The 12994-nt window shown below is 41.0% G+C and overlaps 1 protein-coding gene across 1 annotated transcript in view; it reads right to left on the bottom strand.

Moving 5' to 3' along the window:
• The window catches only part of si:ch211-236l14.4 (SITS-binding protein), a 77082-nt gene that overhangs the window by 63013 nt on the left and 1075 nt on the right, over positions 1 to 12994 (bottom strand). Inside the window, exon 2 of the mRNA XM_046365127.1 lies at positions 997 to 1168. Coding sequence (XP_046221083.1) covers positions 997 to 1168 — 172 coding nt within the window. The remainder of the gene's footprint in view (positions 1 to 996; positions 1169 to 12994) is intronic.

Raw genomic sequence — 12994 nt, 5'->3', positions numbered from 1 at the left:
ACACACACAGTCATGGTACACTCTCTCACTCACACATGTGTACACACACACACAGACACACGCGCGCGCACGTACACACACATACACACAAACTCAGACACACACGTACACAAACAAACCTCGACTCACAGACATTGTATTAAGATGTCTTTGTATTTCGTACCCTTTTCTCATTGTGTGTGTGTGTGTGTGTGTGTGTGTGTGTGTGTGTGTGTGTGTGTGTGTGTGTGTGTGTGTGTGTGTGTGTGTGTGTGTGTGTGTGTGTGTGTGTGTGTGTGTGTGTGTGTGTGTGTGTTTGTGTGAGTGTGTGTGTGTTTGGCATTTACATATGGCTCACTTTAAGCAGAGACTGGGTTTGGAGCTCAGAGGCCCTGTCACACATGCCACACATAGCAGGCGTGGTAGTCCATAGTCCCCGGGGGTCATTGCAATACCCCTCATCACACACACACATTTACATCCGGCTGGGACCACTAGCATGGCATTCCCTACACTCCTATCCCGATAAAACCAACACCCCCCCCCCCCCAAAAATAACCTGTCCAATAAAGTAATCTGTTGCTTCTAATAATAGAAATAAAAGGCAATTAGTGCTGCATCCCTAGGAGTTCATGTAAATGTGGTGGTTTTCCTGCCTTTTGTAGTATAATCTCTCAATGAATAAACCCAGGGACAATCTGTATTGTGTTACACTCTATTTACAGAGCATGTGTCCCGTAGGCCTGTAAGTGATACAGTAAGTCAACAAAAGAACAACGACAGGGCTTTCCCCTGTCCCTGTGACTCATCAAGTCACCAATAACCACAGATATAGAATCAGATATCTCTTCCCCTGTCCTAACCATAACCATTAGGGGATGGAAAACATATCTAACGCTGTATAGGTGAATAGGGGCAACTTTTAGCTAAATCAATCTGGCAACATTCTCATTCTGCACCCGTTATTAAGCCGACGGACCAGATATTGCGCTTGTTGTCAAGGCGAAGACCCCTTACCTGACGAGCCCAGGAAGTAGCGTTCGAGGACTGAGCCAAAGCCAGACGGGTTGTCCCTGAGGTTGCTAACAGTGAACGGCTGCATGGTGACATTCTGCTCGTTGATTGGCCAGCTCTGGTTCTGGACGCTGGCGCCACCGTACCACGACATGTTAGCCATGGAGAAGCAGTCCTGGGGAAGGGACACACACACACACACACACACAAACACAGAGAAGATACAGTTAAAGAGTGAGTGAAATATGAGGAGGAGAGAGAGAGAAGTAGATGGTTGGAAAAGACAGAGGAGAGAGGAGATTAATACAATGACAGCAAGAGGGAGTGAGAGATGGACAAAGAAAAAAGAGACTGGGCTTGTGACAGTGGAAGGCGGGAGGAAGAGAGAATATTCCTCTAAAGAAACAGAATGGGGAGAGAAAGGTGAATTGGAACAGGGTAAAGAAGGAGGGAGGAAAATGATGAGAGATAGATGAAAGGTAGTTGAATGATAACGAATACACCGTGGAAGAAAACAGAGATTGAGACAGAGTTGGAAAATCTAAAGGGGTTGATCTGAGGTCTTTAGTGTCATCAAGAATCAGTCTCACACACTAATAGATATATTCATAAAAAATAAAGGAGGAAGGGGAGGAGAAGGAAAAGGGGGAAGAGGAGGATAAGGAAGAAGAAAAAGGAGGAGCAATGTAAGAGCGGACGAGCGTTGAAGATCTAACTTAAAAAGTCTACAAAAATAATGAGCTGGTTGTGACTGAGGGCAACAGACTTTTCTACCAAGAGCTGTGATTTAAATAAATATATTAATAATAATCACAAGTAGCTCTTTTTGATTTCATACGGCCAAGAGAGGTGTAATACGTAGATGCTGCAGAAATTCTCAACAAATTATCCAGACAAATCTGCCATATCTGGAAAACACTTTTTTAATTTTTTTATTTCACCTTTATTTAACCAGGTAGGCTAGTTGAGAACAAGTTATCATTTACAACTGCGACCTGGCCAAGATAAAACATAGCAATGTGAACAGACAACACAGAGTTACACATGGAGTAAACAATAAACAAGTTAATAACACAGTAGCACATTTTTTAAAAGAGTTTATATACAGTACATTGTGTGCAAAAGGCATGAGCAGGTAGGCGAATAATTACAATTTAGCAGATTAACACTGGAGTGATAAATTATCAGATGGTCATGTGCAGGAAGATATACTGGTGTGCAAAAGAGCAGAAAAGTACATAAATAAAAACAGTATGGGGATGAGGTAGGTAAATTGGGTGGGCTATTTACCGATAGACTATGTACAGCTGCAGCGATCGGTTAGCTGCTCAGATAGCAGATGTTTAAAGTTGGTGAGGGAGATAAAAGTCTCCAACTTCAGCGATTTTTGCAATTCGTTCCAGTCACAGGCAGCAGGGAACTGGAAGGAAAGGCGGCCAAATGAGGTGTTGGCTTTAGGGATGATCAGTGAGATACACCTGCTGGAGCCCGTGCTACGGGTGGGTGTTGCCATCGTGACTAGTGAACTGAGATAAGGCGGAGCTTTACCTAGCATGGACTTGTAGATGACCTGGAGCCAGTGGGTCTGGCGACGAATATGTAGCGAGGACCAGCCGACTGGAGCATACAGGTCGCAGTGGTGGGTGGTATAAGGTGCTTTAGTAACAAAACGGATGGCACTGTGATAAACTGCATCCAGTTTGCTGAGTAGAGTATTGAAAGCTATTTTGTAGATGACATCGCCAAAGTCGAGGATCGGTAGGATAGTCAGTTTACTAGGGTAAGTTTGGCGGCGTAAGTGAAGGAGGCTTTGATGCAGAATAGAAAGCCGACTCTAGATTTGATTTTAGATTGGAGATGTTTGATATGAGACTGGAAGGAGAGTTTACAGTCTAGCCAGACACCTAGGTACTTATAGAAGTCCACATATTCTAGGTCGGAACCATCCAGAGTGGTGATGCTAGTCGGGCGTGCGGGTGCAGGCAGCGAACGGTTGAAAAGCATTAATTTGGTTTTACTAGCGTTTAAGAGCAGTTGGAGGCCACAGAAGGAGTGTCGTATGGCATTGAAGCTCGTTTGGAGGTTAGATAGCACAGTGTCCAAGGAAGGGCCAGAAGTATACAGAATGTTGTCGTCTGTGTAGAGGTGAATCGGGGAATCGCCCGCAGCAAGAGCAACATCATTGATATATACAGAGAAAAGAATCGGCCCGAGAATTGAACCCTGTGGCACCCCCATAGAGACTGCCAGAGGACTGGACAACATGCCCTCCGATTTGACACACTGAACTCTGTCTGCAAAGTAGTTGGTGAACCAGGCAAGGCAGTCATTAGAAAAACCGAGGCTACTGAGTCTGCCGATAAGAATATGGTGATTGACAAAAGTCGAAAGCCTTGGCCAGGTCGATGAAGACGGCTGCACAGTACTGTCTTTTATCGATGGCGGTTATGATATCGTTTAGTACCTTGAGCGTGGCTGATGTGCACCCGTGACCGGCTCGGAAACCAGATTGCACAGCGGAGAAGGTATGGTGGGATTCGAGATGGTCAGTGATCTGTTTGTTGACTAGGCTTTCGAAGACCTTAGATAGGCAGGGCAGGATGGATATAGGTCCGTAACAGTTTGGGTCCAGGGTGTCTTCCCCTTTGAAGAGGGGGATGACTGCGGCAGCTTTCCAATCCTTGGGGATCTCAGACGATATGAAAGAGAGGTTGAACAGGCTGGTAATAGGGGTTGCGACAATGGCGGCGGAGAGTTTCAGAAATAGAGGGTCCAGATTGTCAAGACCAGCTGATTTGTACGGGTCCAGGTTTTGCAGCTCTTTCAGAACGTCTGCTATCTGGATTTGGGTAAAGGAGAAGCTGGGGAGGCTTGGGCGAGTAGCTGCGCGGGGGGGGGGAGCTGTTGGCCGAGGTTGGAGTAGCCAGGAGGAAGGCATGGCCAGCCGTTGAGAAATGCTTGTTGAAGTTTTCGATTATCATGGATTTATCAGTGGTGACCGTGTTACCTAGCCTCAGTGCAGTGGGCAGCTGGGAGGAGGTGCTCTTGTTCTCCATGGACTTTACAGTGTCCCAGAACTTTTTGGAGTTAGAGCTATAGGATGCAAATTTCTGCTTGAAAAAGCTGGCCTTTGCTTTCCTGACTGACTGCATGTATTGGCTCCTGACTTCTCTGAACAGCTGCATATCGCGGGGACTATTCGATGCTATTGCAGTCCGCCACAGGATGTTTTTGTGCTGGTCGAGGGCAGTCAGGTCTGGAGTGAACCAAGGGCTATATCTGTTCTTCGTTATGCATTTTTTTAACGGAGCATGCTTATCTAAGATGGTGAGGAATTTACTTTTAAAGAATAACCAGGCATCCTCAACTGACGGGATGAGGTCAATATCCTTCCAGGATACCCGGGCCAGGTCGATTAGAAAGGCCTGCTCGCAGAAGTGTTTTAGGGAGCGTTTGACAGTGATGAGGGGTGGTCGTTTGACTGTGGGCCCGTAGCGGATACAAGGCAATGAGGCAGTGATCGCTGAGATTCTGTTTGAAGACAGCGGAGGTGTATTTGGAGGGCCAGTTGGTCAGGATACACTTAGGTGTAACCTGTCAGAACAATTTTACAACAAATGTATCCAATGAAATCTTAATTATAGTGATCGCTATATCCACTTGACTTAACTGTACGCTGTGACGTAAAACTGTCATTTATAGAGTAATTTGGTGTATCATCAACAGTAAAATACTGTGAAACATTTTACAGCTGATGAAACTAACACTGTAAAAGTGTGAACAAATATGATCAGTGTTATGTCCTTTGGATGATAGACCATTCTTGATACGGGAAACTGCTGAGCGTGAAAACCACAGCAGCATTGTAGTTCTTGACACACTCAAACTGGTGCGCCTGGCACCTACTACCATACCCCGTTCAAAGGCATTTAAATATGTTGTCTTGTCAATTCACCCTCTGGATACAACACATACACAATCCATGTCTCAAGGCTTAAAAGTTATTCTTTAACCTGTTTCCTCCCCTTCATCTACACTGATTGAAGTGGATTTAACAGCTGACATCAATAAGGGATCATATTCACCTGCAATAACCTTTCACCTGCAATAACCTGGTCAGTCTTTGTCATGGAAAGAGCAGGTGTTCCTAATGTTAAGTACACTCAGTGTATATAACCAGCATGTTTTGAATGGGTGGGGTTTTGGCTTCTAAAATAGCTAATAAACCAATAACAAAGAGAGAAAAAGTTGTTGCGAAAAAGCTATTTATGATCATTTTTTAACCTTTTGAATGGAAAACTATTACAGTAATCTACTTAATTGTTACACAGAAATGACTTAAAATGTATATAAAAATGGCTGCATTGGGCCTTTAAGCCTTAAATGGTTGAACATTTTGCCATTTCTTTTTGGTCTGTTTTGCCCTGTAGTCTCTGCCATTTTGGAAGCCTTTGTTAAGGCCTCTAGTAGTGCAAGTAATATAAAACACCAAATATTCATAAACGCATTACCTAGCAGCCAACCTGCCAACCTGCTTACACCAATCCTATGTAAAATATTGTGAAATACAAACCCCTCCCCTCAATGAATTTCATTCATTCAGTTATGATTACAGTAGCATTTAATTTTTTACAGTATAATACATGCAATTGTTTGGTATCGTACTGTGTGTAATTACACAGTACTTGCTTTGATAATGTATTTAGATTACAGTAGATTTACTGCAATATAAAATACAGTAACCTACTTGACACTTTTCTTCCTGTAAGTTACTGTCAAATTCATCGCATCCTCTTTACAGTGTCACTGGCAAAATATTGCACTTCACATTCTCATTACATACTCTAATCCAATTGTGATAAGTACTATAGTGCTGTAAGCGACTGTGTTTTGTAATTTTTGAGCATCAAAATTAGGTTAAATTAAAAATATATATATACCTGATCAATATTCCACTTATAGTAAAGTTGGTGAATTATGTGGAATAATAATGGCATGTGACATTGAATCAAATGAAAAATGACAGGCCTACAATATTACATAACGTTTCCTTCAAATGTGCAGAGAACAATGGTCTGCTGGCCGGCAATATGATTCCACATGAATTCAAATGTGGCACTTGAATCTATCTCCACTTCACTGCTTTACTGTAGCCTAAAGAAGAAAATATGTCCACGTAAACCCCATCACGCCACATTTGTAGTCTTTCACCCTAGCCTCTATGATGTTCATTCTGCTTTTCCTCCAAAGTATTTTCCGCTCCGTGCCAGGAATTTATACAAGTGCCAGGCGGTCACCTGAGACACGTGTGACAGTTACTTTCTTTACTATCAAATGAGGAGAGACAAACTTATCACACAAGTCAGAGTTATACTTAAGTGAATAAAGATTTAGTTTATTAATAAGGGAGCAGATCAAGACAACACACACATATAAAGTGAATCGATTGAGTGCTCTAGATGAGTGCTCTAACAACCCCTTATTCTGTTGCATAAAACAACCATTTGATGCAATAACAGCATTATAACATAATCTTGTAATTTCTCTCACACACGTGCTAGGATTTGGGACTTATGAAATGACCATCTTTTAGGATATGAAGCCACTGGAATCCCCAAATGACACGGGACAACAGATGTATGCCAGGGAATGTACCAATACAAGGATTAAACTTTCAAAACAACCGAATTGTTAAGTGTTTAATCATTAGGCAGCAAGAGGGATAGAAGGAAAGTAATTATGTGGTCTTAGAACCCAGTGCCATGACAAAGCAGACTGGACGTTCAAGATCCTGCTTCCCTTCCACAACCATGTCTGTACATCGTACGTGCACTGGACATCTGATTCAAATGTTCTCAAGTTCAACCAAATAATACAAATGTCTAGTATAAATGTGACCAACTGGCTCAAATTGGTCTTATGTAGCAACATTTGAAATTGTGTTTTTTTACATTGGATAAAAAAAGAGAAATGGTATATCATACAATGCATTTTTTTAGGAACAATGGGGAAGTAACTCTGCTTTGAAAGTTGATAAACTTGTAAACTCACTTTTGAGAAAATGGCCTTTGAAAGTTTTGGTACCTAGTGAAGAGCTCTTCTTTGTCTACAACCATTCAGCATCATTCACACCCTCTTAAGCTTTAGCCCCACCCATCTCGTTTCGCTGTCGGAGTGTTCGGAACGCAGACTTGATGCTCTGGCCGATGATTTGTTTACCTCTGGATAACATGAAAACAGCCTAACCAGCTCTGCTGGCAACAATTGCATTACGCTTTTTTCCGACGTTTACTGACACTGGCCATATTCAATGGGTGTTACACATACATAAATTCATCAGTTATTAGGGGCTCTGGCATACTCAGATTTAATTTACAAACTAACCTGAAATGGTTAGGTGCATAGTGGAGTCTTTTGTTAAGACATGTAGCTAGCTAGCTAGGTAAACAATGAACCTAGCTAGGTAAATAAAGTGTAAGATCATACACATCACGTAGCGTTAGCTAGCGTGCCAGCCAGCTAGTTAGCTAGTTAAACAACAATGAACATAGAGCCAAATAATGTCGTTACTACCCTGCATGAATCAGATGGAAGATAACCAACTAGATTCAATGTTAGTTAGCTAACATTAGGCTAACAAGTAAAGCAAATGGCTCTGAGAAACAAATAATAACATCATATACGTAATGTTAGCTAGCGAGCCAGCCAGGCAGCTAGCTAACATTAGGCTCTAACTAGCCAAGCAAACGGCTCTGGGATACGAATAATAATATCATACACGTAATGTTAGCTAGGAAGCCAGCCACAGCTAGCTAACAATAGGCTCTAACTAGCCAAGCAAACGGCTCTGGGATACGAATAATAATATAGTACACGTAACGTTAGCTAGGGAGCCAGCCAGCTAACGTCAGCTAGATGGCTAACAGTACAATTTAGCTTGAAATGAAACCACTTTCTGTCAAAATTAGAAATGTGTAATATCTGAAAATGTAGCTAGCGAGACTATCTTACCTGTATACAGTGGGGCAAAAAAGTATTTAGTCAGCCACCAATTGTGCAAGTTCTCCCACTTAAAAAGATGAGAGGCCTGTAATTTTCATCATAGGTACACTTCATCTATGACAGACAAAATGAGGAAAAAAATCCAGAAAATCACATTGTAGGATTTTTAATGAATTTATTTGAAAATTATGGTGGAAAATAATAACAAAAGTTTATCTCAATACTTTGTTATATACCCTTTGTTGGCAATGACAGAGATCAAACATTTTCTGTAAGTCTTCACAAGGTTTTCACACACTGTTGCTGGTAGTTTGGCCCATTCCTCCATGCAGATCTCCTCTAGAGTAGTGACCCGTGACATGCTGAAACAAGTCACAAATGAAACTGTTTCCAGGGTATATTTTAACAATGAATTAACTAATGTGTCAGTCCCCCAAAACTTCTACAAACAATAGGCTACAAACAGTAGGCCTAGTGCACACAATCCAAAAGATTCAGTTATTTATGAAAAATAGGCACAATATTAAAGTATAGAGGAGACTGGGGTTATTTGTCTCAGGAGTTGTCACAGTGCTAATTACTCTCAAAATGGCTCTGTGTGTTATTTTTTAAGGTTTGAATATGTGAACTCTTTGAAAGAACACATCCACCTGGTTAATTTATGTCAGCATGATATAAATGTTTTTCATACACTCCCATTCAAAAGTTTGGGGTCACTTAGAAATGTCCTTGTTATCCATGAAAACATACATGAAATGAGTTGCAAAATGAATAGGAAATATAGTCAAGACGTTGACAATGTTATAAATAATGATTTTTAATTGAAATAATAATTGTGTTCCTCCATTTGCAGCAATTACAGCCTTGCAGATCTTTGGCATTCTAGTTGTCAATTTGTTGAGGGAATCTGAAGAGATTTCAACCCAAGCTTCCTGAAGCACCTCCCACAAGTTGGATTGGCTTGATGGGCACTTCTTACATACCATACAGTCAAGCTGCTCCCACAACAGCTCAATAGGGTTGAGATCCAGTGACAGTGCTGGCCACTCCATTATAGACACAATAGCAGCTGACTGCTTCTTCCCTAAATAGTTCTTGCATAGTTTGGAGCTGTGCTTTGGGTAATTGTCCTGTTGTAGGAGGAAATTGGCTCTAGCGCCGGCCACAGAGTATGGCATGGCGTTGCAAAATTGAGTGATAGCCTTCCTTCTTCAAGATCCCTTTTACCCTGTACAAATCTCCCACTTTCCCACCACCAAAGCACCCCCAGACCTCCACCATGCTTCACAGATTGTGTCATGCACCCCTTCAGCATTTTTTGATTTTTTTCTGCGTCTCATGAATGTTGTTCTTTCATCTTGTAATCCGAACACCTCAAACTTATATTTGTCTTAGATTTGTCTTTTTTCCAATCTTCCTTGGTCCAGGCACTGTGTTATTTCTCCTATCTTAATCTTTTCTTTTTATTGGCCAGTCTGAGATATGGCTTTTTTCTGTGCATATCTGCTTAGAAGTCCAGCATCCCGGAGTCGCCTCTTCACTGTTGACGTTGAGACTGGTGTTTTGCAGGTACTACTTAATGAAGCTGCCAGTTGAGGACTTGTGAGGCATCTGTTTCTCAAACTAGACACTCTAATGTACTTGTCCTCTTGCTCAGTTGTGCACCGGGGAGTCACACTCATCTTTCTATTCTGGTTAGAGACAGTGTTAGTGTAGTACACAGTGTAGTACACAGTGTTGTACGAGATCTTCAGTTTCTTGGCAATTTCTCACACGGGATAGCCTTCAATTCTCAAAACAAGAATAGACTTACGAGTTTCAGAAGAAAGTCCTTTGTTTCGGGCCATTTTGAGCCTGTAATCGAACCCACAAATGCTGATGCTCCAGATACTCAACTAGTCTAAAGAAGGACAGTTTTATTGCTTCTTTAACTAGCACAACAGTTTTCAGCTGTGCTAACATAATTACAAAAGAGTTTTCTAATTATCAATTAGTATTTTAAAATTATACATTTGGATTAGCTAACACAACGTGCCATTGGAACACAGGAGTGATGGTTGCTGATATTGGGCCTTTGTACGCCTATGTAGATATTCCATTAAAAATCATCCGTGTCCAGCTACAATAGTCATTTACAACAATATCCATGTCTACGCTGTATTTCTGATCAATTTTATTATATTTTAATGGACAAAAACAACAAAATTAGACACAAACTTTTGAACAGTAGCGTAGGTGACAGTGAAAGAAAATGTGGGTATCAAATCAAATCCAATTGTATTTGTCACATGCACCGACTACAACAGGTGTAGACCTTACAGTGAAATGCTTACTTACAAGCCCTTAACCAACCATGCTTTAAGTTAAGGAAAACATTTAAATAAGTGTTAAGTAAAAAATAGAAAATCAAAGTAACAAATTATTAAACAGCAGCAGTAACATAACAAGCGAGGCAATATACCAGGGGTACCGGTAGAGTAAATTTTTAGGGGACACCGGTTAGTCGAGGTAATTGGGGTAATATATACATGTATGTAGAGGTAAATTGACTATGCATAAATAATAAACAGAGCGTAAAAGAGGGGGGGGGGCAGTGCAAACAGTCGGGGTAGCCCTTTGAGCTGTTCAGGAGTCTTATGGCTTGGGGGTAGAAGCTATTAAGAAGCCTTTTGGACCTCGACTTGGTGTCCGGTACCTCTTGCCTTGCGGAAGCAGAGAGAACAGTCTATGACTAGGGTGGCTGGAGTCTTTGACAATTTTATGGCCTTCCTCTGACACTGCCTAATATATAGGTCCTAGATGGCAGGAAGCTTGGCCCCAGTGATGTACTGGGTCGTACGCACTACCCTCTGTAGTGCCTTGCACTCGGAGGCCGAGCAGTTGCCATTCCAGGCAGTGATGCTCTCGATGGTGCAGCTGTAGATGGTGCAGCTGTAGCCATGAACAATTATGTTCGTTGAAAAGAGGAAAGGGAAAGATATATTTCAAACCTATTTCTGAGTTCCTAGGTCAAGTCATGTGGTAACTAGCATCTTAATTAGCATTGGGTGGGTGGTTGTCATAATCAACTCCATTATAAAAACAAATTGGTGTTGATTGTGGGCAATTCTATGGTAACAGAATGATGGTAACTGTAATGGCTCTCGTCCTCCTCTTCTGAGGAGGAGTAGTGAGAAGGATCGGAGGACCAATTTGCAGCGTGGTAAGTGTTCATGATGTAATATTTAATGAATCAAACTGAACACTGAAATACAAAAAACAATAAAGTGAACGAACCAAAACCGAAACAGTCCTGTCTGGCGACATACACAAAGACAGAAAATAAACACCCACGAAACACAGGTGGAAAAAGGCTACCGAAGTATGATTCTCAATCAGAGACAACTAACGACACCTGCCTCTGATTGAGAACCATACTAGGCGGAACACAGAAACCAACATAGAAAAGCAAAAATAGACTGCCCACCCCAACTCACACCCTGACCATACTAAAACAAAGACAAAACAAAGGAACTAAGGTCAGAACGTGACAGTAACAGAATGACATCATTGGTCCCGATTCTGTACAATACAGAAATCCATAATAATGAATGTCATTATCTTCATGGTAAAAATGTAGAATCGTCCTTTGTATGCGTGGTTATTATTCTATATACTGGCTATTATTCTAACGAGCTTCACCTCCAAACAAGACCAAAATTGGTTTAGCCCGGACTGGACGAAATCTGTACCAATCATAGACATCTATGTTTCACAGGTTTGGACATCACAGAACAGCACAGTAGAGAACAGTACAGCACAGTTTAGTACAGTACAAAAGAGTACAGTACAGTATAGTACAATACAGTCAATCATACTGTACTCTACGCTAGTGTGCTCAAATGTACTGTACTGTACTGAACTCTATTGTATTGTACTGAACTCTAGTCTACTGTACTGTATTGTACTGAACTATACTCTACTGTTTTCTAAGACCCCTCTTCCATATGTTGTTTGACCAGAAATCATTAGGATGACAACATACCAAAAACATTAATATTTAAATTAAAATATCCTTGGAATGTTGTCCTAACATTCCCTAAAATGTAACAACCACAAAATAACATTCCCCGAACCCAAACGTTCTCATTAGGTTTCCAGGTAATGTAATAGCACAATGTACCAGTAATGTTTTTTGGACCGGGTTATTATTATTAACATACTGCTGCAACAAAATGTGAGAACAACATTCTGGGAACATTCTTGCAACATCAGGAAAATGTTTTTTTGACAGTTTTTGTGTTACGAGAACATTTGCCACAACCTAACGAATGTTCTGGGAACTTTCACAGAACCAATTGTGGTTTGCTGGGCATATTGTTCAGGGACATTACAATAAATCCTAAGATCTTTTTTGCTAGTACTATAGAGAGCTCACTTCTTTGCCTCCCTCTCACACACATATTTTTTAGAACAAAAATATGACAGCACTCGTAAATTGACATTCACATGCACAAATTTACTCAATATGTCATGTTATTATCAAGGGATAAAATGCAGAATGTTGTTAAATCATATGCTATATGCTATATTGCTTAATTTCCTGTTACAAAAGGAATAAGCTACTAGCAAACATTGTGACAACCAACCCCCATACTGTGTGACAACCAACCCCACAATGGGGCTGGTTGTCACAAGTGGACAGAGGGGTTTGATGGCTAATAACTAACTCTATGTTGGAATAAGATATGCAGGATAAAACGGGACCCCATTTCAACCAAAGACCTTGGTCTTTCTCATAATATTGAAAAGACTCTTGTAAAATATACAGGTGCTGACAAATACACACAAGAATAAAAAGTGTGACAACCATCATAAAAGCCACTTATGTATGTAAATTGATTGATTTGGAAACGACCATTTTGGAAAATATATCCTGATGGGTTTATGTGAATAAAACGCCTCTGAATAGTCTGATATCTGTCTGACAGGCTGAACCGGTTGTGTGTATGCCACACAC

This window comes from Oncorhynchus gorbuscha, linkage group LG01, assembly GCF_021184085.1.
Source record: "Oncorhynchus gorbuscha isolate QuinsamMale2020 ecotype Even-year linkage group LG01, OgorEven_v1.0, whole genome shotgun sequence".
NCBI lineage: Eukaryota > Metazoa > Chordata > Actinopteri > Salmoniformes > Salmonidae > Oncorhynchus > Oncorhynchus gorbuscha.
This window is presented reverse-complemented; position numbering and strand designations above follow the sequence as displayed.